Here is a 26,925-nt window from a genome sequence, read left to right as displayed (position 1 = left end):
CATTAAGTAACCCTATATATAAGTACATATTCCTTTTTCAAACTTACATTTCTCCCCAGGATTGTTCTGAAGTGCTTTTGTCATTGACATCTCCATATTTGTGTGGAAAACTATACAGAGCAAAGTTGCTGGGGGGGAAAAAGAGAGCAAGGAGGCAATAGAATGAGAGAGAACGGAGAAGGACCCGAGAAGGCTTGAGGGAAAGAGCAGAGAAGATGGGAAAAGCATATGAGGGAGGGCTCTGAAGAACCCTGACAGCTCCTATAGTCAGGAGGGTTGTGTGCTGGGCAAATGAAACAAGCATTGGAGAGAGTCTGCCCAAGAAGCAGTGGTAAAGAATATGAAATAAGTACAGTGCAGCCAGGGAAAGGAGGCACCAAGTAGGATAATGGCAATATTTCACATAATTTCTAGGGTCAGGAGGGGAACTCCTGGCAGGGAAGAAGGACTGAGAGCCAGCGATCTGACAATTTGCGTTGCACCAAAGAGACATTTGGCTTGTTGAGATGTACTATCACCACAGCATTGTGAACTGGCACAGGAACAACAAGAGCCTAAAATGATTAGGGGGCAGAAGAATGAATTTTCACATACCAAGTTAAAGTAACCAACCATTTCTTTCATTGTTGGTTTTTAAAAGTCTTAAACTTGACTAAAATACATCTAGGGTAAACAGTAAGATACATGTCACCATTCAGCAATTAAGGGCGCAATCCTAACCTACTTTCCAGCACTGACATAAGGACAATGCAACTTGGAGGTAAGGGAACAAACATTCCCTTACTTTGAGGAGGCCTCCATGAGTGCCACCCAACTGCAAGATGCCTTATTGGCACAGCTATGTCAGCACTGTAAAGTTGGTTAGGATTTGGGGCTAAATATGCTTCCTCAGGAGCTTGTGGAATCTCCTTTCTTGGAATTTTTTTTTTTAAAGCTAGGCAGGGATATCTTGTGAATCTTTCAGTATATACAGGTCCAGCCTATTTATACATGGATTTTTTATACGTGAATTTGACTCAACACGAATGGCCCCTGCAAATGAGAAGGAATGTGCTGATCCCTGGAGAAGGGGAAAATGCATCCCTTTAAAATCAGTTTTAAAAACTGAACAGTCCTTTAACAACAGCCTCCTTAATGAGAGAGAGAGAGAAGTCAGCAGGCTAACAATCCATCAATCCTCCTCTCTCCTGCATACCCCTCCCTTCCCCCAGCACATGAAAGAAAGGTGATAATTTTGCATTGGTGAAGGGAGGGGCTGAGTAAAGTGCTGATGGATTGTCTTCTTAATGACTTAACTCAGAGTCAAAAGGTCAGCAAGGCTGTTTTTCAATCACTGGAGCAAAGAAACTTTGTTTTTTGCTATAGTGCGTTTTTTTATCCATGTGAGTGCTTGGAAGGGAACCCACGCGAATAATTAGTCTCAACCTGTAATGCACTTTCTGCTCTTCCAACTGTGTAATTCTGAAAGAATTACCATTATTCTTAATACCCCAAATTAAATTCAGGTAAGACTATTTTTCATTTTCCTGATTTCCTGGAGTTAATACTAGCATATATAGTACGACCAGCTTCACTCTAAATGGAGATTACCAGTGTTTTCCTTAAACATTGCAGGAGACTTGTTTCGTTTTGCTTGCTTTTATTCTTCAAGATCTAGTTGACAGGAGCCTCTTGTTGAGCGCACTTAACTGATCAGTCACAAGAACGTCCTACGCATGCTGTGGATGCTTCTGCAGACAAACGACGAAGTCTTTGATCGGCTTTCCCTCATAGCAAATCAAGTATATGCTTACGAATAATGGAAACCTAGGAGAAATGGAATTGCTAAAGGTAAACCCTCAGTTGAAATACCTAGAGCCACTGGAAATTCTTCCCTATACAAGAAGCAGGAAGAAGCAGCTGGAAGGAATCCAGCTGAAACTAGGAGTTCTATGAAAGACTAGAACTATTCAATTGTAAAAATCTCTACGGGGGTTTAGAACAGCCTGCCTATGTAAACTGCCTTGGATTAAAGTCTGAGGAGAAATCTGACGACCAAAGAAAGGCGGTATATAAATACCTGTATATAAATAAATAAATAAATTCTGAACTGACTTTTCAGAACACAGTTCATACATGGCATTTTTTTGCATACATCCTCCCTGCCCCCCTCACCTCTCTGCCACCAGGCAACCACCAAGCAGCGGAGCACTGGCTCAGCTGGCACTGAGCTAGCTCTGGGGCTAAGGGCTCGCAAATGTGCCTTATGGCACATTTGTAACAGTGCGCATCAGCACTAAGCTGGTGTGCCGAGCTCAGCATTGGGCTCTAAAACCACACTAACTTTTTAAAATGATACAACAAAGACAATTTTTATAAATAATTGCTTTGTGTCTTGATGACTCATTGCGAAAACAACCAATATTTTGTAGGTCAGATGCAAGAAGGAAACACACCAATGCAGTGTGCCTAAACAACAATGACATATGGTACAATCAATCATACATGTCAACAAAAGGGGATGAAACCTTGGAAGTGTGCAAAGAACAACTTAGTGCCCTTTGCATTTCAGGTATTCTTCTGCAGAACCAACTCTCTTCAGTTCTTTCAAGAAGAAACACAAAATGTATTCCACGCTATTTTCAGAGAAGGGGAACCAGAGTCACTCCTGAAAAAGAATTATATCTGAAATGTATTGGCCAGTAAATTGTCTTCTGTGTAACTTTTTTTGAGGCTCTCTCTGCTTTCATTTCTGTATATCCCAAGAAGCCAGTAAAGCACTGGGAATAATCTGCAACTGCTCAGGTGTTTACTTTTAAATATTTGTATAATATTTCTTACCACAGAGGCAACCCAACACGGCTTGCAGAACACAATAAAACAAAGGTAGCATATCTTAGATTTAGAAAATTAAAGTACTTACTTGTCAACCATGTTCTTATGCTTCAGGATTTTGTACACTTCAGCTGCTGTCTGAGGTCCTTGTAGTTTTTGCCCATTCAGCATCTCTGTTTCCAGCTGCTCAATTGTCTTGTTGACACAAAAAATAGTTATTGTTTTATTAAAGGTTACCAGAAACAGCATTGCTAAACTCCATTTCAGGCTATATAAGTAGTTTGAATTGCTTGAAGCGAGAAATTAAGTGGTAAGCTTACCCTATCTTTTTCCTGGCATATGCTTAGCAAATATAGAAGTGGGGCGAAAGTCTGAAAAATTCCTCAGCAATGTGCGAAATCCACTTTCACATATTAAAATGTGTGGAATTTTTTTTAAGATTTCAGTGTGCATTTCATTTGGATGACTTCAATCCAGGGCAGTGGCATAGCTAAGGGGGTGCAGGGGGTAGCAGTTGCACCGGGATCAAGCTGTAGGGGGGCAACAAGAGGAGCTTGACACTAGTGACCAAAATTGTGAAAATTTTGGTATGTATGAATAATACCATCATGTTATATATCATTGGAAAGGTAATTTAATGCTGAAGGCAATGAAACAAACTGCACTGGAATATCTCTATTCTATCAAAATTATGGCCAATTAACCAGAAATTGAAAACAAAGCTGCCTTACAGAACAAAAAGTGGATTTTCTTAACTCAAAACCGACCTATGAGACTGATTGACTGAAAGCCAATGACATGTGATGTTATTACTGAGCTATGGCCCCTCCCCATGAGCACTTGGAGCTGCCTTATACCAAGTCATATCACTGATCTACCTAGCCTAGTATTGTCTTGTTGGTAAGTAGTGGCTTTCCAAGATCTCAGGAAGAGGTTTTTGCTACCTTCAGAGTTTTTTAAACTCCAAATGCCAGGGACTCAATGTGGGGCCCCTTTAAACCATGGCTCCTCCTCCCTCATTCCAGGAAGGAGCCAACTGCTTTTATAAACATGAATGTAGGGGCAGAAAGGAAGCATTTTCAGAGTATTATCAGTAGGCAATGAAGGTACCTCAGTCTCTGTACTTTGGGTTCTCTCTGCAAATACTGTCCCCTCCCCCACTGTCATTTTTCTTTGTAGTCAGACTTCATACTGTCTCTGAGCTTGTCTGGGTATAACATAGTATGTTTTGCACTGTAACCACTGCACTGTACTGGCCCTTATCCCAAGGGTGTTAACCACCTCCAATGGTCTTGTTCATCCACATCACACAAACTTATTTCCTAAGGTACAAATTAGACTATACTCCATTACTTATATCTTAATGCAGGCAAGTGTCAAACACTACTGGAGTTTCCAGTAGTTTACCTGAAAGACCTTAAATACATCAAGATCAGCCCCTTTTCCTAGTACAGGATTGATAACCATTACAAGGATCTGACTCTTTAAATGAAACAGTCTTACTTTTCCACCACGTGCAAAGGCTTCGGCCACCTTTCTGTTGCGGCCCCCGTAGCATGTGGTTATCAGGTCAGCAATGCCACAGCTTTCCAGAAATGTACTTGTTGCTATTGGGCCCTTGCAGAAGAGTTTTGCAAAGTCAATCATTTCCATGAGGCCCAGACGAATGACAGCTGCCTTGGTGTTGTCACCATAGTTTAATCCATCACAAAAACCAGCTCCTACTGCCACAATGTTCTATGTTCCATTGGACAGGGGAGAAAAAAAAACACAAACTGCATAACTAAAGTAATCGGACAGCCTGTGATGATTGTAACCACTTAATAGTCTGAGAGTTAATAGCACTGAGACTATTAAACCCATTTCTGCCCACCCCACAGATGTACACATTTGATCCTTGTTGTAGATATGCAAGGTTGGGCAGCAATGGCTTAAGTGTAAGCATTTAGTAGTCCAGATTACAGAGACAACCACCCATAAGATCACTTTAGAGTGTGTAGCAAAAAGGGCCATTCAAACATCCATCCTACCAGCAGCAGTTCTCCACAGAACTTGAATGCCCAAGGTGCACAGTTGCATAAAGGTATAGGATCTGTTACATGTGATCCAGAGACACTCAGCAGGTGATCAAAACAGTTCCTATAAAGGCTTTACCAATCACAGAAATAGCTAAATATGTTTGTACTAATGGATTACATATTATGTTGCTCCACAGGATCATCCACTTGGGAATTCTTTAGGCAAGAGGAAGCAGTGAGATGTAACAACAGACTGGGCCCTGAGCGAGAGGCAAATTAATTTTTAAATATAATTTTAGGCACTATGGAGTCATTGTAACTTGTAATGTTTAATGTTTTCTTCTACAGTCGGAAACCTGTTTAATCAGAGATTATAGTCAGACAAGTGTATGGGATTATGGCTCAATTGTACAACAACTGATCTGTTTCCAACTTTAGTGATTCTGTCATTGAATTTATTTTGTGCTCAGAGAATGGTCTGAATTTGACGTAATTTAAGACATCATTTAGGATGATGTAGTGGTGAGGGAGTTGGACTTAGACCTGGAATATCCAGATTCAGAACCTTGCTCAGCCATGAAGTTTCCTGGGTAACCTTTGGCCAGTCATTGTCTTTCAGCCTTATCTACTGAGTTGTACAACTACACTAGGGTTGTAGTGAAGACAAAAGAGGGGGGCGGAACCATGTACGCCATCCTGAACTCCTTGGAGGAAGGGTGGTATTAAAATGTGAGGTTTAAAAGTCTTATTTTTCACATGTGGAAAAAGTACAGTGGTGCCTTGGGGGGCCAGCTGGCCAACAGCAGTTTTGGCCTGCTGTTTTGGGGAGTTTTTCTAGCAGTTTGGGGAATCTGTGGAACTCATTTGCAACCGTTTTTCCAGACCAGGATTTAAGGAGCTTCTTCACAGGGACATCTCAAGCAGTGGAAAGGTAGGGAGCATAGTTTCACCATGTGCATTTGTTCTCCTGTGTTGGGGGGTGGGGGTGGGTGTTATGCCACTTTTTGGTCCCAGGCAGGTTTGGCCAGGTACGGAGCGTAGCTTCACCATGTGCATTTGTTCTCCTGTGTTGGGGGGTGGGGGTGGGTGTTATGCCACTTTTTGGTCCCAGGCAGGTTTGGCCAGGGGTGGGAAGGTGTGCGTGAAGCGGATGTGAAGCACTGCCTTTTGTTTTTGCGAACGTAGCAACTGCTGACATGGGTCCCAAGAAGGCTGCTCCTGCAGAGGCCGGGAAGAGGACAAAGATGACGCTAGAAATGAAGGAGATCATCCAGAAGCACAACGGAGGCATGCGAGTGACAGACCTCGCCAGGGAGTACGGGAGGAATCCATCCACCATCAGGACCATCCTGAAGATGAGGGAGAGGATCCTTGCGACAGATGCAGCCAAGGGAGTCACCAGGATCGTGAGGAACTGGCCAGCTGTTCTGGAGGAGGTGGAGAAGTTGCTGCTCATCTGGGTGGAAGAGAAGCAGCGTGCAGGGGACACCGTGACTGAGGCTGTCATTTGTGAGAAGGCCAAGGCCTTGCACGCAGACCTCGTACAGCAACAGCCAGGAACCTCAGCCGAGCCAGAAGTCTTCAAGGCAAGCAGAGGCTGGTTTGAAAGATTCAAAACCAGATCTGGAATCCACAGCGTGGTCAGGCATGGAGAGGCTGCCAGTTCCGATGTTCCTGCAGCTGAGGACTTTGCCTTGGAGTTCCTGGAGGTCGTGACTACACAGGGCTACCTTCCACAGCAGGTCTTCAACTGCGATGAGACCGGGCTGTTTTGGAAGAGGATGCCCAAAAGGACCTTCCTCACTCAAGAGGAGACCAAGCTGCCTGGCCACAAGCCCATGAAGGACCGTCTGACCCTCCTCTTCTGTGCCAACGCCAGCGGGGACCTGAAGATAAAGCCCCTGCTGGTGTACCACTCCGAGAACCCACGGGCCTTCAGGAAGCACAAGGTCAACAAAGACCGGCTGAGCATGTTGTGGCGATCCAACGCTAAGGCTTGGGTCACACGCGTCCTGTTTGTGGAGTGGGTCAATCTGGCTTTTGGCCCTGCTGTCAAGCAGTACCTGCTGGACAACGACCTGCCGCTGAAGGCCGTGCTTCTGATGGACAATGCTCCTGCTCATCCTCCAGGCCTTGAGGAAGACTTGTTAGAGGACTTCCGCTTCATAAACATCATGTTCCTGCCGCCTAACACCACCCCACTACTCTAGCCAATGGATCAGCAGGTCCTCGCCAATTTCAAAAAACTGTACACCAAGGCGCTTTACAGGCACTGCTTCGAGGTGACCGATTGCACCAACCTCACCCTGCATGAATTCTGGAGAGACCACTTCGACATCGTCAGCTGCGTGAAGATGATCACCAAGGCCTGGGACAGGATCAGCCAGAGAAATCTGAATTCCGCTTGGCGCAACCTGTGGCCAGAGTGTGTGGCAACAAGTGACTCTGATGCTTCTGCGCCTGCACCAGAGTCAACAGTGCTGGAGGACATTGTTACCTTGGGGAGGACCATGGGCCTCGAGGTCACAGAGGAGGACATCTGCAAGCTGGTGGAGGACCACGACCAGGAGCTGTTCACCCAGGAGCTGGTCGAACTGCAGGCAGAGGCTACACAGGAGCAGGCCTCTTTGGAAGAGGAAGAAGCGACAAGTGAGGAACAGCTGTCCTCCACGGAACTGAAGGACATCTGCCAACAGTGGCAAAACGTGCAGACTTATGCACAGCGGCACCACCCAGACAAGGCTCTGGCACATGACCTTGCGAGCATGTTTGATAGAAGGATCATGTCCTCTTTCAGAGGGGTGCTGAAAAGGCGGCTGAAGCAGCAGACCATGGACAGGTTCTTCATGAAGAAGCAAAGAGTGGAAGAGGAACCTGCTGCTTCTACCAGTGGTGCCCAGTTGCCTTCTTCCTCCTCGTCCTCCTAGAAGCCTTGAAGTCAAGCCTTGAAGCCTTCTCCCAGTTGTCCAAGTTGTTAAGGTAAGTTAGAGCAGTGATGCTGAGACTTGAGGGACAGAGGGGTCTGTCTCCAGGTTGTCTTTGGCTAACTGCAAACTGCTTCTGTCCTAGCTAGCCAGCCTGAGACCATTCCCAGTTTGCCAGTGTCCCTGCCTACTCTACTGCGCCTTCTCCCAGTTTGCCAGCATTGTCCAAGTTGTTAAGTTAGAGCAGTGATGCTGAGACTTGGGGGACAGAGGGGTCTGTCTCCAGGTTGTCTTTGGCTAACTGTAAACTGCTTCTGTCCTAGCTAGACAGCCTGAGACCGTTCCTGCATGTGCCTTCTCCACGTTTGCCAGTGTCCCTGCCTACTCTACTGCGCCTTCCCAGTTGACCAGCGTTCGTGCCATCCCCAGAGAGACCCTCCGCAGCTCTGGGAACGTAAACGACTGCTGCTGTGATGTGGAGACAGTTCTGTCTGCCTCCAGTTTCCTGACTTAAAAGACTGGTCCTGTAGGTTGAGACACTTCAGCCTGACTTGGTCACCTTAAAATGTTTGTGTACAAGTGTCCCCTAGAGCCTTAGAGAGTCCTTTGGTGATTTTAAAAAGTTTCTGTATTGGTTTCTGTATGATGTCCCTGTTTACATGCCTTAAAAATGTACTTTCTGAAGAGTTTTGCACAGTCCAAAGACTGTTTGTGACTGTTTCTGTTCAGTTTCAGTGTTGAGCCTCAAGTCAGATAGTCCTGCCTCATGTTTGCTGATTTTTAAATGTTTTTCTGTCATGTTTAAAAAAATGGAGTTTTGTGCTTGAAATTTTTGAAATCCTCAGTACAGTATGTATGCCTTTAAAGAGCACTTAATAAACACTTTGTAAACCAAATTTGACTTTGTTCTGACTTTTCTTGCCCATAGGAACGGATTAATTAAATTTCAATGCATTCCTATGGGAAAACGCGATTCGCATAATGAAAAATTCGCATAACGAAAGGACTCGCGGAACGAATTAATTTCGTTATGTGAGGCACCACTGTACTTTGCTTTAATTATAAGATCACTTGACACTGTCTTCCTCAAAGTTAACAGGGAAAAAATGAAAATAAGACCAAGGAGTAACATGACCAAAGAGGGTTTCTGTGATGGCTTGTCATCTCCATGTACAGGTGGAGCCTATTTATCTGCGTTAGTTCCGTTCCGTGGCTCGGCGTGATTAACAAAAAACTTGTTGTGCTAAATTGCATAGAGTTACGTAAATACGCTGCAGCCTGACACTTCAGGATGGAAGGAAACTAAGGCAGTTGTTATCAATCCCCTTCCCTCCATACTCAGCCCTCCTGTTGCCAACTGCCGGGCTTCTTTCACAGTTGGGATGCTGATCTTTTAAGAGTTCAACCCTATGTGTTTCTACTCAGAAGTAAGCCCCATTGTAGTCAATGGGACTTACTCCCAGGAAAGTGTGGAGTGGATTGTAGGTGGGATGGCTTGCTTGTGTCGATTGCCGCCTGCACCAAGGGGGGGGGGGAATTGGGCAAACACTCCCTGGGTTTTTTAAAGCAATCCCCTCTGTTGCTACCACACCTGCCCCTGTGTATGAGTGAGTGAGTGAGAGCTCCACCTTGCTGCACTTGTTCTGGCTACAGAGATTTTCGGCCCCCCCTTCCCCTCTTCAGCCTCTTTGCTGGCTCAGGGGCTCCAGGACTGTTACTGTTCCTTCCCAAGGGGAACCTCTTCCAGCGCTCCAGGGCTATTTCCCAACCTGGGCGAGGCAGAGCCTTTTTGCAGTGTTTTGGGCTGCCTGGAAATGGAACGAGATACCAGCACAGGGCAAAGGAGGCAAAGGTGTGTGTGACTTTCGGTTCCCCCACCCCATTCGCGTTGAGACAAATCCGCAGATAAAAAAATCTGTGGATAAATAGGCTGCACCTGTACATTTGCTGCCTGCTCAGCAGTGGCCATTTAATAGCTTCTGTTAACGCTAGATCTACTCACTATAACTGAAACCTTTGGTGTCCAAAAACCATCTTAACAAGCAGAGCAGTTGAAAGTGAAAGAAAATTAAAATTCCCCATTTTACAGATTATGAGGTCAGCCACAAGAAGTGCAAAACAATATTTGATTTGAAATTACTTTTAAGGCTCCGCAGATCTCTACTGTGTCACAATCATCCACTACCGAAACCCTGAAATTTGGAGTTTGAAATAATTCCTTAAAGATCTTCCCATGAGCAGCATTTTTACAGCCTGTGGAAGGAAGCACAATAGATTAGATAAAAATTCTTGCTTGAAGTTTCTTTCAACTTCCTTTTTCAAATACAGATGTCTGCATTTATGCTGCCAGATATATGCAGATGTTATACGTAAACTATTACATGTACATCTATTTCATTGTGAAGGTGACCATTCAACAAGATTCCCAAACTCCGTCAAATGAAATTGCTATGACATAAGCATGTAACTCTTCCTATAAAACGTGCATACATCTTGAAATACGTATATATATGCAACAGAAGCAAGACTGAAAGCAGTGAACTGGCAACAAAAGAATTTAACAAGGACACAGCAGCAGCTTTGCACGTAGAAAGATCCACATTCAATCTCTAGCATCTCCACCTAGATCTGTAAAAGGCTCCTGTCTAAAATCCTGGTGAGCTGCTGCCAGTCATTGTTGACAAAACTGAGCTAGATGAACAAATACTCAGACTCAGTGGAAAGCAGTTTCCTGTGTTCACCTATATGAGGGTGAAGATCTGTATGGTTAGGCAATATAAATGCAAGAATTGTTAGTTGGCATCAGATCCAGTAACTTTTACAGTTACATATAACTATATAGTAGAGAATCATGAATATTACCAAAGTTGTCAAATGTCTGAATCCATTCTGAGAACTGTCTGAATCCATTCTGAGTATACAGAGTGATCTCATCACTGTAAATGGCTGTTTGTAAGACTGTCTATTTCTTATAATTACCAATGGTTGTTTCGCAGAACTTTTCATCAGCCACTTCATTTGCAATGTTGGCTCCCATGAGCACGCTGACTTCTATCTTAAGTTTCTCTCGAATGATGTCTGAGATGAGTTTCAGTCCTTGAGGACCTTCGTCTACACCCTAGATATCAGAAAAAAGTATTCAAAGCCAAGATTTTTTTTAAAGTAGGACTGATCCTGTTGTACTATGAGGTAGATCAGACTGATGGCATAGAGTTACAATCCAGTCCTATGTGCTGTTCATGACAATGGGAGGAGCATCGCACTGATGCAAAATGCCCAGTGATGACATGCAAAGCACATGCCTGCCAGGACAGTCTGAGCCACTGCTGCAAAGTGATGACAGCATTGAAGCAAATGCTGGGGTGCCAAATAGCCCAGACTGTATCAACATCAGTAAGTCAGTGGCAGGGGTATGTTGTGGGCAGAGAAGAGCAGGGCAGGGGGCATTTTGCTGGAGATGGAAGCAACATGCACCAGGATCCTACCTCCAAAATTCCATCTCAGAACACCCCCTGGCTGTCCTTGGGCTTATGCCAACAAAACAGATGGCATAGATCTGAGAAAACCTCTAGGCAGCCTGCAGGTTTATGCAGAAGTAAGTAAACAAGTTTAATTATTTCCAGTTTGGCTTCAGGTTGCCCTGATCCACTCAGCATAGCATGCAGTGCATGCTTTTTTGGCATGGCTGCATGCTATAGCTTGGCAGGAGATTGGATTGGTCAGTTAGTATTAGAGTAGGACTGTGGAGATCAATGTTCAAATCCTCACTCAGCCAGGAAGCTCACTGGGTGGTTTTAGACCAATCCCACCTCTCATTTTGATCTGCCTCAGTGTTGTGAGGATCAACAAGGGAGCTATGCACACTGCCCTGAAGGAAGGAAGGGTGGGATAAAAAAAAGCAGTAATAATATTTGAAATCTCAGTGGGAGATTGTAATGGAGAATGAAGGAGCCATTTGCACAAGAAGGCAATGGAAAGGACAGCAAAGGATCAGACTGGTATAATGGTTACTTATTGTGATGTCCCTCTTAAATTTCCATCACATGGTTGGACCTTGTTATTTTCCACCCCAATCATAAATGTCTGCAATCTTTGCAAAGATGTCTTTGTGGTTCAAGGCTCAGGGCAGTCATGCCCCAAACACCAGGTCAGTTTTATACTGGGTATAAAACTTTACCCTGGGTCAATTCTACAGCAGTGTGTTACACTTTCCTAACCTGGCTTCGTGACAAAATTCAGATGTTTAAAAAATAACTGCTATTAAGTTCAAGTTGATTACTTTCTCTGAAAGATTTGCAGAATACAGAGGATTAAGCACAAGTATATATATAAAAAGCACTTGGTTATCACAGCAGCAGATATATAACAAACCATTGTTCTAGGGACAACTGAATATTTCATCTCTATATAATAGATTCCAAATTCCACCAAGTGGCAATATACAATATCTTATATATCGTTAATTTTTTTTTTAATTTTTGTTTTTGTTTTCCAAAATTTTTAAGAATTTTGTCAAATTAGCTGAAATATCTTTTTCTGATTTTTTTAGCCTTTAAGAGAAATTAATTAAGGGGAATCAGCAAGAGCCACTCTCATGGCATGGAATTGAACTGATAAAAAAACTTAACGTGTGCATCTGGATGCTTTAAAGGCACAATAGCCAGGACATTAAAAAGCTGACAACCCTATATGCAACAATGATATGGAGGTTTTTTAATTGCTCTACTTCTACCATAAATAGGTTGTAACGTATTTATATTACACCCTTACTATATTGTCTACACTGGCTGTTAATTCATTACCAGATACGATTCAAGGTTGTGGTTATTATTTTGAAAGCCCTATATGACTTAGGGCCCAGAACAGTCTCCCCCATTTGAGTTTGCCTGTCCCCTGAGGTTCTTGAAATACTGTCCTACGCATACCACCTTTCTTAGAAGCACCATTGAAATAGAGGAGTGTCTTTTGTCATGGCACAAATCTGGCAGAAAGCTCTGCTGGAGGAAATCCATAGAGCTCCCGCATTGGCCATCTTTTGAAGAAATGTTAGGACATTCCTACATCAGGCATTTGATCTGATCTAGTTAATCCCTGCTATCTTATTTTCTCATGCCTGGTCTTATTGGGGCTTGCAGTTTTGTCTACATTCTTTTTTTTTTTTCGTTGTGTTTTTACTGTTATTGTGAGCTGCCTTGAATTTTTCCTGGGGGATGACAGAAAGTTGACATATACACAAACAGAATCATGCCTTGGAAAAGGTTGTAATTTACCTTGATGAGTGAAATGCCAATGGCTCCTGGTTTTATATGGCTGCTGAGTTGCTCACAAGCTTTTGGAATGAATTGATGAGGTATAACGAATATTAAGATATCTGCATCATTTGCTGATTCCACTATTTCTGGTACTGCAACCTGAGACAAAAATGAAAAAGGTTACAGAACTCTGCCATTGAATGATAAATGAGGACAGCTCTACACTGTGGGAAACCCAAGTTCTGCAGTCGTGCTTTTCACAACAAACAAGTAAAAGGTTAAGGGTGCAATCCTAACCCCTTATGTCAGTGTTTTCCAGCACTGACATAAGGGCAATGCAGCTCTGAGATAAGGGAACAAACATTCCCTTACTTTGAGGAGGCCTCTGTGAGTGACACCCAACTGGAGGATGCAGCACACGTCCCATTGGCACTGCTATGCCAGTGCTGGAAAGCACTGACATAAGGGTTTAGGATTGTGCCCAAACGTGTACATGTGTTTAAATACTCAAGTATGCAGGATCCCTGATCCATCTGTCATGTACACAGCTATTTAAAGACACACACATTGGTGTTTTTTACAGCAATTGTTAATGTTAAACTACCATTAGAAAAGGTTAAGGACCCAGTCCTGAACAGAGCATGCCAGGCAGTGGAGAGGTGAGTGGGGGCATGGGGGAGGTGTTCCAGGGTGGGGGGAGGGTGGGGATAAGGCGTGGCAGGGGAGAGAGCAGGGCAGGAGGAGATGGGATCCGGGGAGCTCAGCTCTGCTGGATTCAGAGCCCTGTGTCGGGACTCACAGCCTGACGTGAGGTGTCTTGACTGCACCAACTAAATGGCTGCCGCAGAGTCAAGAACCCCATTGCGTGCCTGTTTCCCTTACCTGGGGGAAGGGATAATGAACTATTTGGCTCTGCGGCAGCTCCATGCACCAGACAACTCAGGAATACTGACTAGGATCAGAGAATCCATCTGAAGTTCAAACAAGTTTTAAATGTTGTAAGGTTCTTTCTTTGTTCCCTCAACTGTGTTAAGATTTCTTGCAATTTTCAATCCATTTAAATTAAAGTGCCATTCATATCTATTTGCTCCTAGACCCGTATTCTCCTTCAGTTTTGATGACAATGCCCTGTCTATTGGATTTAACCTGATATATCAGAGTGGAAATTTCTTGCCAATCTGTATTCTGATGGGTTCAAGAGGCCCAACTTTCTTAACCCCATCTTCGAAAACTGTGTTTCTGTTCCTTTGAATTAATTTACAACATGGTCTAAGCATTACCCCTGGAAAGCTATACTTTAATGGTTGTATTCAACTTACCACATTATTAGGCAGCTTGCGCCCTGGAAGATACTTCACATTTTCATGGTCTTTGTTAATGATTTCTGAGAGTTTCCTCCCATTGATTTCCTCTTCGAATACCCACATCTTTAGGGTGGCATCAAATGTGCTGGATTTCTGGATGTTGCCACCCACAATTTTGGCAATGGCACTTCCCCTTAAAAAAAGAAAAAATTCAGTCCACAAACTGTCATCTCTAGTGGTGCAGAAGCAGAAATCCAAATCAAACAGAACTCCAGCAAGAAGGCTTTTTCTCTCCTAACACTTCAGAGTCAATGGAAAAAGTCGGCAGAACAAATAAAGCCAGATTTTTGGAAGTGCTATATGTGTGAAAGTGCTGCAGATTTTTACATAAGAGCCTCAACCTTCAATCTGTGTGTGTCTGAAATCAGAACTTGAATTAGTCTCTAAAATGCAAATAACAATATTTGCTCTTTTAATATTTTTTGTTTAACTACATGTAAAGGAGTTCAGGCCAATGGAACCAAGAAGTAAGCTCAGTAAAAAGAACTGCTAATTTATCACAAATCTCTCATCCCAGCAGGATAAATGCCAGCAGCTGCCTTAATAAAAGGTGGTCTTTGTTCTACTGGTTTCTTTCAAAAAAGCAGGCTATAATTAAATAAGGCAGCTAAAACCCAAAATTACATTTTCAAATAACAATTAAAACCTAATATCTGGAAGAAACAAGCAATAATAAATTCATTCAAGGTCCAAGCCTGTTCAACTTTCCAGTGCAGTAATGCCAATGGATTGTGTCCTGCATCTTGCTATGAGGGAGGGCAGTCATTGAGCCTCCTCAAGGTAAGGGAACATTTGTTCCCTTACGATGGGGTTGAATTGTGGCTGCATCGGTGTTGAAATTTGGATAGGATGGGGCCATCAGTTACACAGCAGGAACCAGCAAAAGAAATTCCGCAGAAGGAAGGGGATATCTTCAAGCTCTTAATGCTGCCTGAAAGAGGATAGTCTTTGCCAGTTCAAAAGCCAGTTTGCTCATTAGGTTGCTCACAATCTCAACCTAAACCTTAAGTAGACTATAATGAAACTGTCCCACTCCCCTCAGATACTTCCCAGGTACTTCAGTCTTATTGGATGGACCTCTTGTTCTGAAGGTAAAGGCATCTTTGCAAGGCATCCTGCTAGCTTATATGGACAGTTTTCACTAAATAAAAGTTATTTATGGGCATACTTGACTTCTCTGGATGCTGATCTGAGGGGAACTTGAGTGAGTAGTCCATTCTAGGAACCCACAGGCAGAAGAAAACATACGCATAGCACCTACTACACCAGCTTTGCAACAAGTATGTGAATTCATATCTCTCCATCCCACCAGTGGCTCTTAGCTCTGAATAGCTATATATTGAATCTTCATATTCAACAGCAGGATATTTGCAGATTCTGAGGAATTTCAGATAACAGCAGATTCTGAGGAAAAACAAGGGCTGACTACATCCATTCATAGTTTCTCCAGGCTATCCATGATCTGATTTCCTAGTGCTGTAAGCAGAGCAATGAATAAGCTGGACTGCTGAGCATGGTCTAGAGCACTATGGCTCTAGAGCTGGAATGGGGATGGAACACCTTTAGTGCAGAAGTTGTGCATTTACAAGGCTTCAAAGCAGCCTGGTATAGCTAGGGCATCTGGCACCCATGTGCCTGACCCAGACGTACCTGATCCAGAAGTAACTGCAGTGACACAATTATGTCACTTTTGGGACAGCATGTACTGGTGAAGCATGTGCTCCGCTGGTGCAGCAGGGGCACAGGATTGGGCCAAAAGTCTCATATTACGTATTAAGCAGACTTAGATCCAGGTCATGTTGCTTGTGAACTGAGCATTCCCAAGTGTATTGCTAGGGTGGAGTTGCTGGAGCCCCTGGGGCAAAGTCCTGCACTGGACTCCATGGTACTCCCTGATGGGGATATGGTATTACCATAGCCAATGGTTCTGAAGCTTCAGGGGTCAGCCCAGGCAGGTGGGTCCCCTTATGGGTGTAACTCCAAGGCTCTTTCCGCACATACAAATGTGTGCCTGTGGGATTTAAAGATGTTGCACTCCATAGCCCTAAACCTGTGGAGAGCCACTTGTCTGAGCTGAGCATGACTAGGCCTTTTGCTCCTCTGGATTTCCAAGCAGCTGCAGAAGCATAATACATCTTGACTGACTGCATGACTTGAGTTGATCATAATGGCCAGAGCTCACAGCAAGATGCATCATGTGGTCCCAGCTGCCTCTTTCCTTGTTGCCTTGGGTCCTTTAAAGTAGTATGTACAATTTCAGAGTTGAGTCTGGCCAGCCAGTGTCCACTCTTGGTTTACTAGGCTTTTTCATCACCCACCAGATACTCCTTTGAGCCAGGTCCTGGCTGTCTCCTTTGGAAAATCCACTGCAGAGCAGGGGCAAAATGAACCATAAGTTTTCACTCCTGGCAGCCATGGGAGTTTCAAAACCTGAGCTGCCCTAGAATTAGACCCACCCATGTGGGTCTTTTAGATGTTTCATACATTTGCTAAACCTAAATTGAAGTGGTGATTTAGCAACCAATAATTGTGTCACAGCTTGGGACAAAACTGCAAGACTATAGTTTAGTAGGTTTAATCACACCTGGAGCAAAGTTTTTCACTCTGAAACAAAAAATAAAGGTCACAAGATCTAAACCAGGAACCTCTCCAGCTGTGAAGAGCTATTGAGAAACTTGTGTCCGTGTGTGAGGGGTTGTTTTGCTAAAGTTTTGAAATCACTGCTGAGTACTGAACTTTAACATCTATTTTTGATGCTATGAAGGAATGTGATCCTGCAAGTCATAACAAGGAAGCCCCCCAGCATTGAGCATCTGGGCCTCAACTTCAGAAATTAACATAAGAACATAAGAACAGCCCCACTGGATCAGGCCGCATAGGCCCATCTAGTCCAGCTTCCTGTATCTCACAGCGGCCCACCAAATGCCCCAGGGAGCACACCAGATAACAAGAGACCTGCCCTGGTGCCCTCCCTTGCATTGGCATTCTGACATAGCCCATTTCTAAAATCAGGAGGTTGCACATACACATCATGGCTTGTAACCCATAATGGATTTTTCCTCCAGAAACTTGTCCAATCCCCTTTTAAAGGCATCCAGGCCAGATGCCATCACCACATCCTGTGGCAAGGAGTTCCACAGACCGACCACACGCTGAGTAAAGAAATATTTTCTTTTGTCTGTCCTAACCCTCCCAACACTCAATTTTAGTGGATGTCCCCTGGTTCTGGTGTTGTGTGAGAGTGTAAAGAGCATCTCTCCATCCACTTTATCCTTCCCATGCATAATTTTGTATGTCTCAATCATGTCCCCCCTCAGGCATCTCTTTTCTAGGCTGAAGAGGCCCAAACGCCATAGCCTTTCCTCATAAGGAAGGTGCCCCAGCCCAGTAATCATCTTAGTCGCTCTCTTTTGCACCTTTTCCATTTCCACTATGTCCTTTTTGAGATGTGGAGACCAGAACTGGACACAATACTCCAGGTGTGGCCTTACCATCGATTTGTACATTATAATATTAGCCGTTTTGTTCTCAACACCTTTTCTAATGATCCCAAGCATAGAATTGGCCTTCTTTACTGCCGCCGCACATTGGGTCAACACTTTCATCGACCTGTCCACCACCACCCCAAGATCTCTCTCCTGATCTGTCACAGACAGCTCAGAACCCATTAGCCTATATGTGAAGTTTTTATTTTTTGCCCCAATGTGCATGACTTGACACTTATTTACATTGAAACGAATCTGCCATTTTGCTGCCCATTCTGCCAGTCTGGAGAGATCCTTCTGGAGCTCCTCACAATCACTTCTGGTCTTCACCACTCGGAAAAGTTTGGTGTCATCTGCAAACTTTGCCACCTCACTGCTCAACCCTGTCTCCAGGTCATTTATGAAGAGGTTGAAAAGCACCGGTCCCAGGACAGATCCTTGGGGCACACTGCTTTTCACCTCTCCATTGTGAAAATTGCCCATTGACACCCACTCTCTGTTTCCTGGTCTTCAACCAGGTCTCAGTCCAGGAGAGGACCTGCCCTCTAATTCCCTGACTGTGGAGTTTTTTCAGTAGCCTTTGGTGAACGACCATGTCGAACACCTTCTGAAAGTCCAGATACATAATATCCACAGGTTCTCCCGCATCCACATGCCTGTTGACCTTTTCAAAGAATTCTAAAAGGTTTGTGAGGCAAGACTTACCCTTACAGAAGCCATGCTGATTCTCCCTCAGCAAGGCCTGTTTGTCTATGTGTTTTGAGATTCTGTGTTTGATGAGGCATTCCACCATCTTACCCAGTATAGATGTTAGGCTGACCGGCCTATAGTTTCCCGGGTCCCCCCTGTTTCCCTTTTTAAACATTGGTATGACATTTGCTATCCTCCAATCTTCCGGCACCGTGGCCGTTTTGAGGGACAAGTTGCATATTTTAGTCAAGAGATCAGCAACTTCATTCTTCAATTCCTTAATAACTCTTGGGTGGATGCCATCTGGGCCCGGTGACTTATTGATCTTTAATTTATCAATGAGGTCTGAAACATCTTCTCTTTCAACCTCTATCTGACTTAATTCCTTGGTCAGGAGGGGCCGTTCGGGCATCTCAAGATCTCAAGATCTCCCCCTCCACTCTGAGGTACATGCTTCTCTGGGAGTAAGTGCCACTGAACATAATGGGACATGCTTCTGAATAGACATACATAGGATTGTGCAGTGAGGATTTTGTAATCTATCACAAGAGAGATATTAGCACTCTATGGGCTTGCAAGGTTGCATGATACAACAACAAAGTGACTGCTAAGCTACTAGCCTTTTAAAAACAATATTTTTGTACAGTATTTGTACAATAAACACACAATCGTTCCTCATTTGTTGTGAGAGATCTAGATACATTTTTTAGAAGGTAGCATAAACGTACTCAGACTAAAATATCTTGTGGCTAGGAACATTAGCTGTTTCCACCAAGTAGCACTACAATTGCTGCTGTGAGTGCCATGTGTAGTATGCAGTTGTGCGAGTTGCACTAGTGCCTGCAGCATCATGAGAGATAAGCAACACAACTCTTCCCCTTCTTGCCACTTTTTAAACATTAGTTTTTTAAATTATTTCAAAAGAAAATGGGCGATTCCCTGCTGTAACACTGAAATCCAAGAATGCTCATGCAGTCCTTTAAAGCAGTGGTTCTCAAACCTTTTAGCGCCGGGACCCACTTTTTAGACTGACAATCTGTCAGGACCCACCGGAAGTGATGTCATGGCCAGAAGTGGCATCACCAAGCAGGAAAATTGTTGGTATCTCCCATACAACAAAATCAAATCAAGTAAATAAATTAAAAGTTTGCAATAAGTATGTTTAAAAATTTATTTAAAATAAAGAACCACCTACCAAACCCTCTCAAGCAGTTGCTGATCTGTTTAAAAAAAATTCCCCAAACATCCTAAAGGCTGCAATCCTATCCACACTTACATGGGAGTAAGCCCCATTGACTATCCTTGTTAAAAGAATATACACAGTAGCCTGTTAAAAGGACAGATCTGTAACATTTCCCCAAATGCAGTCACATACCATGGTAGCATAAAGTCTGATATGTTAAAAATGAAATGCACATTGAAATGAATGGGGGCCCACCTAATGGGTCCTGACTCAAAACACACTGCTTTAAAGCAAAAGAACAAACACAACAGGGAATGTAATAAGGGTAGCCTTTCCCCTCTTAGCTAAATGTTGCTATATTCCACCATTTCAAAACTGCTTCTTATGTTTTAGTGTTCTTCTTTTCAAGCTGCTCCCTTTGTCTATTTCCAGCAATCCTACCTAGTGTGGCAGGATCCAAATGGCAGACGTGAGTGCTGGCAGGAAGCCTGGACCAACGGATGATCAAGGTTGGGCAAGATTGCTTCCCTACATCACTGTTCCACCAGCACCTATTGGGCACTGGCAGCTGTATTATAGTGCATCTGGTTGCTCTATCGCTTCCTGGATTTCAGGGCCCGGGTCTGGAGCATGTAATGGTGCTTCCTTCCATCTTCACAGGCAGGGCAGTTGGTGGGGAGGCCTTATGCTGCTATTGGGGGGGGCTGCATTACCAATTCTGGGTTTTGGCAGGGACCTATTAGCATTGTTGATAAGGAGCGTCTGGAGATGGGGTGCAGCTTCCAACAGGTGGCATTGGGTCCCTTGATATCACAGCTGCCTTAGGCAAGGTGTCACCTGGGATAGGTAACCTCAACCTGTCCCTCAAGGGATGTTGACTCCTCATGGATCAATCTCTGTGGGGATGAGGCACTGTAGGGTCATGCTCCTTCTAGGGTCACACTAGTTCTCTTTGGAAGAGAACTCCTCAAGTTTGGAGTCTAGGCACAGGTGGACCTTCCTGATATCTAGTGCTAAACCACACATCTCTTCTGATTTAAAATATCCCCATCAACCCTATTCAATATTATTATTATTGTTATTGAGAATATTTCTATATCACTTTTCAATTAAAAAGTCACAAAGCAGTTTACTGAGAAAATCAAATAAATAAATATCCCTCCGTCTCTAAAGGGCTCACAATCTTTAAAAAAATGCAGAAGAAAGCCCAGAAAGTGCATTACATTGCTGGAACTCAATGCCGGTGCTCCCTTCAAGCACCGTACATCATGCTACAATCTCTTTTGAGGGACTTGTGGGGATATTGCATTAAGGGAGATACATGCATTCTTTCATTATGCAGCAATGTTCTGTCTGTTCTGTAGAACTGCAGTAGGCTACATCATGGGATGTCTGCAATTATCTTCAGTGAAGAGGCAGCATTCCACAAAAGAAAGGAACCTTTTAACAAAGGATATTTGGCAACCATACCTTACATAAGTGTACAGGCCCCATTAATTTGAGGGCTCTATGATAAGTGTTTGAGGGTGATTGTGCTCTTACGTTCTAATACAAAAGAGCACTGAAATCAGTGGCGTAGCTAATGATCATGTAGCCCGGTGCCAAGCTCAAAATGCTGCCCCATAGTGAGGTCACAACCAGAAGTGATGTCACAACCAGGCTTTTTTAAAAGTGGAAATTGGGAGCAACCCACCTCCTCCCCCAAGCAGCTTGCTATCTACTTGCTCTGCTGCCTCCCCCCAGTCAGTGGCATAGCTAAGGCATCTATCTGCTACCTGGGGTCAAAGAAGATTTGTAGCCCTCCCAGAAAAAATCAAATTAATTAAGTAAATAAATAAAAAGTGTGCCGTTGATAGGTTCGAGATACTGTGTTGGGGTGAAGAGGAATGGTTATTCTTTCCTTGCTAAATATAAGAGGGGCACCTCTCGAAAAAGTGCCTTTTACCCAGTTAGCAGGAGTAACTTTTTTATGATACATGGAAATGAGAGCTGACTCCTATTAACTTATTGGTTTCATGCTGTATCATGATAACATGTCATTGTAACATGTCAATAATATAATAATATGTCACTGGCTCTCAGAACATTCAGTTTCATAGGTCTGTTTTGAGTTAAGAATATACACTTTTTGTTCCATAAAGCAACTGTGTTTTCATTTTCTGGTTAATTGGCCATAACTTTTGATAGAATGCAGATATTCCAATGGGGCTTGTTTCATTGCATTCTGCATTAAATTACCTTTCCAATGACATATAACATGATGGTCTTTATCATACATACCAAGATTTTCACGATTTTGGTCACTAGTGTCTAGCTTAGCTTGTTGCCCCCTAAAGCTTGATGACCGGTACAACTGCTACCCCCTTAGCTATGCCACTGACTTAAATCATGTTGTAAGAAGTAGCCATTCCCCACAAACCTTCCCAAATTTGAGAACAGTATGCATTCTATTGCTGCTTTTCAAGTCCACCCACCCTTCCACCTAACAGAACTCAGTCTCATTGCCAGATAAAGAGGAACTGTATGTGTCTGGGTATGAAGAAACCATAATTCACTAGCACAGCATGAAAAACAGAATAACCAGTTCTCCGTTTTCCAGTACACATCTCAAGTGTATTGTGTGGGTTGGAGACTGTTTGCCTCTCTGATGACTGTGTGTTCTGGATGGATTTAAGATCAGATTGTCTCAGACTTCCACATGGTGTAGTCCATCCTGTATCACATGACCTGTCACAGTTTTCTTCCAGGTTCTGTTTTGCTCATTCAAGCTGTCAATGACTGACCTGAACATCAGTCCCATGCAGTTCCTCTTTCTAGCAGCTATTGCCATGCCCCTTTGTTATTAAAACCTTTTTCCCCCAAAAAATGTTTTTAATGATGAATTGGTATCATTGCATCCATTCACCCAGGCACCATTATAATACACCAGGATAGAAAGGATAGAATCCAGGATAGAACGTAAAATTAAAATACTAAAAAGACTCTATTTTCTGTCAGTTTAACTCTGACCCACAAAAGCCTGCCCAAGACCTTAAGGCTGCAATCCTAATCACAGTTTCCTGAGAGTAAGCCCCATTGAACAAAATAGGATTTACTTCTGAGTAGACCTTGTTAGGATTGTGCCCTAAGTCCTATAGGGCTCCTAAAAGGTCCCCAGCTCAGATTAGGAAGTGTATCAAGGGCAAGGAGTTCTATAACCTCCATAACAATTTTATTTAAAGGTGCACAGCCATACTGTAATGTGCCTTCTTGCTGCCAGACATTTATGTGAGATTTTTATTTGTCAAGTGCAGAGCAATGCTCCTGATCCAATCAATCAGGGAGATGCATTCTTTAGAGTGACCAAACTGGGTGTTGCAAATGGCAAGAGATCTCTGTTTGCATGTGCCATTCATTAGAAGAAAGCAAATGGAGGCTCAAACCTTTATGTACACTTGAGTATTGTAAACAGACAGAAGGTCTGGGAGAACAGGAAAAAGTGGTTCATTTCTAGGCCTGTCAAAAAATTAGGCTATGCAAATATACCATGATGTCTCTTTTTCTCTTGAGATAGTAACAGCTCATGCAAAAAAGTAACATGCCACTTCAAATATGCCACCTTTTTCATTTGCAAAGCCTGAAAGGTTGTGTATGAGTTATCCTGGTTGCTAGAATGTAGACCAGGGAAGATTCAGGTCCAAGTCCCTGCTTAGCCATGAAGCTTCTCAGCAGCCTACCTCACAGGGTTGCTATGAGGGCAAAAGGACCATATACACCACCCTGAGCTCCTTGGAGGAAGGGCAGAATAAAAATGTGAAAATTAAGTGAGAACAGAAATATGTCTTTCCCCATCGCATTCAAATCATTTGGGAGGACCAGTTTTGCCAAAACAGAACTTGCCTAAAAATGCTTTCATCACATTACAGTTTGGGATCCCCGAGCTTTCCTTTGAGAATCTCATACATATGAGTTCTCCCCTCCACTCAAGTCCTCAAAACCATTGCCTCTTAACTGCAATCAATCTTTTGATGCTCGTGAGCATTTTGTGCCAAAGGTACCAGCACAGAACCCTTGTGAGTGTGCTGGAAATACTCTTACATGATTTATTTACTTATATAGTAAACCACTTTGTGAACATCAGTGAAAAGCAATATATAAATCTTATTATGCAAAATACTCACACAGCTGTTAAGCTCCCTGAATGACTGGGGGCCCAATCCTATCCAGTTTTCCAGGGCTGGTGCAGCTGTGCCAATGGGGTGTACGCTGCATTCTTTGGTTGGGAGGCAGTCACACAGGCCTCCTAAATGTTAGCGAACCTCTGGGCTGCATTGTGGCTGCACTGGTGTTGGAAAGTTGGATTGGATTGGGCCCTGGGTCAGTTACTGTCTCCCAACCTCACCTATCATACTGAATTGTTTGGGAATAAAAAGAGGAAAGAGAGATCACATAGGCCATCTTGAGCTCCCACAAGGATGATGTAAAATATTGAATAACATTGAGGTTGCTTTAGCCCACTTGTCAACTGTGTACTTTATTATTGTTATACTTCATCAAAGTGTATGCTGGGCTAGTTCTATTCTACAATTCCAAATGATCTAGCCAAGATCCTAGGAATCACAGAGACATCAAAGAGATGATGATGATGATGACAGAGCACCCCCACCCTCATTCCATACTTGAAAGTATTAACACAAAAAAAAATTCCCACTTCACCCTGGAGGCTGCCAACTAATTTGGGGGAAGGAAAAACCTTTAAACTATTTGAGATAATACACAAAAAGTGGCTATAGGGTGTTCTGGGATAACTAATCCACAGTAAGCCACTTCTACCCAATGTTATGTATACGAAACAAGGATCAAATGCGTACCCCTGTGGGCTGGGCAGAAATGGTTTAAGAGCCCAACCCTATGCATATCTGTCTTCTGAGAAGTCCCATGTATTATGCAGTCCATGGAGCTTACTCCCAGTTAAGTGTGCATAGGGTTACAGCCATTACAGCCCATGGGGCTTACTCCCAGGTCATTGTGGATAGGGTTGCAGTCATCACAGCCCATGGGGCTTACTCCGAGGGAAGTGTGGATAGGGTTACAGCCATCACAGCCCATGGGGCTTACTCCCGGGTAAGTGTGGATAGGATTGCAGCCATTACAGCCCATGGGGCTTACTCCGAGGGAAGTGTGGATAGAACTGTAGCCTGTGCTGCGGGTTCCGTGGAAGGGCCCTAGGGATCCAAGAGCAGCTACATTTTCGGATCCTGCCCTTTTGCTCAGGCTTGTTCTGAAGCAGGAGCAAGACCAGAGGAGAGCCGCCTGCCGACTGAGCGGGCTGGGTCTGGACAGGGCGCGCCACTCCCACCGCGTTGCCTGGAGCCCCTCGGAGCCGCAAGGCACTCTGCGCTCCGACAAGGGGTCCCGATCCTGGGCACCCCCCTCCGCCCTGCGCACCACTCACCAGTTGCCGGAGCCGATGATGCAGACCTTCAGGGGCGGCATGGTGGCTCCGCGGCCACGGCGCTCACTGCCCGGCTCCCCGCAAGCCCCGCTCTCGCCCGCGGCGGCGTCCGCCTGCCTGCCTCAAGTTCTCCGGCGCTCCTCCGCTCCGAGTGCCTGCGAGGCTGGGACGCGCCCCCACCTGCCAGCACCAGCAGCGCCCGCCTCCTGCGATCCCGTCGGGGGGAAGGCTCTCAGCCCCTGCGGAGCAATGGGAGGAGAAGGGCGGGTCACGCTGGGAGCAGCCGAGGGGTCCCTGGAGGAGACCGCAGGAGCCAAACTACTCCAAGGATACTCACTCACTACCTGAAGACTGACAGCCCAATCCTGCCCAGGTCTACTCAGAAGTAAGTCCCATTAGAGTCAATGGGGCTTACTCCCAGGAAAGTGTGGCTAGGATTGGGCTGTGTGTTGCCAATTGTGTGGCTTCTCTTCCCCCCAGTAGAGGTTGGTCAGCCTGTGCGCGCGCGTTTTGCCCATGCAGGGTGACCAGATGTCATAACCACAAAAGAGGACAAGGCGCCCCAAAATGTAGGACATCCAAGCAAAATGAAGGACTTGACAAAATAAAAGCTGAAAACACTCGCATATGCATTTCGTGGGGTTAATTTAAACACTACACTACTTATTATTAAATTTAAAACTATATTGCAAAAATTTTTTGATTTCAAGAAGGCTATGCGCTGCCTGCAGGGGACCACTCACAGGGAAAAGGAGACTAAGAAAGAGGACACCATGTGCCCATGGTATAGTCCAGGGGTCTCCAAACATTTTGGCCAGAGGGCTGCATCAAATATCTGTCGTGGTGTGGAGGGCAGGGGAAAAATTTAAATATAAAATTTAAATAAATAAATTAGAGATAGAACTTAGATGAGTGAATAAATGAATGAATGGGTTCATTCATTCAACCTCTCTGGCCCTCAGAACACCCTCCAGACACTATCAAAGCACAGTTCTGGTCATGTTCAGCTGAGTGGGCCAGAGGCTTTCAGGGGACAAGAGGTTGGCCACGGGCCGGAAAGAGGCTTGCTGCGGGCCACATCTGGCCCCTGGGCCAGGGTTTGGAGACCCCTGCTATAGTCAGTCACACAACAGGACACCACCAGTTGAGGTGGAGCTGGCACACTGCCTGCCCCAAAGGAAAAAGACCCCCTAGAAAATGAAGTCTTGAATAGAAGCAGCTCTGGGACTGACTTGGCATTTCTGGCAGAGGTCTCTAGTTGAGTCTGATATGGTATGTAGGAACTGGGTAGTCAAAGTCCAGTTCATTGGGGGAATCTGCTGACCTGTGTGGAAACCCCCAGGGCCAAAATAAACTCTGAGATGCACATTTCAAACTTGCTTCCCTTTCAAATACAAGAACAATTTTGCCAAGGGACTTTGCCATTCCAGACTTTCAGATCTTTGAAAGATAGTTGACATCCAAAACTTCAACATGAGGGTTACATCAACATTTGAAATGGTGGTGTCCTTAAACTTCAAACAGCCAACATTTCTTAAATATGAGTTCATTCTCTGTGCACTCTGGACTGGACTTTGAAGAAATATGAATTCAAAGGAACTGTCAGACTTGATTTTTGAAAGGAACATGACTTTTAAACCTCTACAGTTTACAGTACATAGTAAAATGGTTGGCAATCTTCAGTCTCGAAAGACTATGGTATAAAAAAACTTCCATGGCCCCAAAGGGCTCATAGTCTTTAAGGGCCCAATCCTATCCAAC

General features: G+C 44.1%; 1 protein-coding gene across 1 annotated transcript; it reads right to left on the bottom strand.

Moving 5' to 3' along the window:
- Window positions 1–1,709: 1,709 nt before the first annotated feature.
- Window positions 1,710–25,205, bottom strand: LOC136645207 (glycerol-3-phosphate dehydrogenase [NAD(+)], cytoplasmic-like). The gene is made up of 8 exons (XM_066621448.1): window positions 25,165–25,205; window positions 14,328–14,505; window positions 13,027–13,167; window positions 10,736–10,874; window positions 9,897–10,009; window positions 4,318–4,551; window positions 2,903–3,009; window positions 1,710–1,806 (listed from the first exon to the last, which is right to left on the bottom strand). The coding sequence occupies exons 1-8, from the start codon at window positions 25,203–25,205 to the stop codon at window positions 1,710–1,712; spliced, it is 1,050 nt and encodes a 349-aa protein (XP_066477545.1).
- Between the last annotated feature and the right edge of the window lie 1,720 nt (window positions 25,206–26,925).

The sequence above is a fragment of the Tiliqua scincoides genome, chromosome 1, assembly GCF_035046505.1.
Source record: "Tiliqua scincoides isolate rTilSci1 chromosome 1, rTilSci1.hap2, whole genome shotgun sequence".
NCBI lineage: Eukaryota > Metazoa > Chordata > Lepidosauria > Squamata > Scincidae > Tiliqua > Tiliqua scincoides.
Note: the sequence above shows the minus strand (reverse complement) of the source record. Positions and strands in the feature narration are given on the sequence as shown.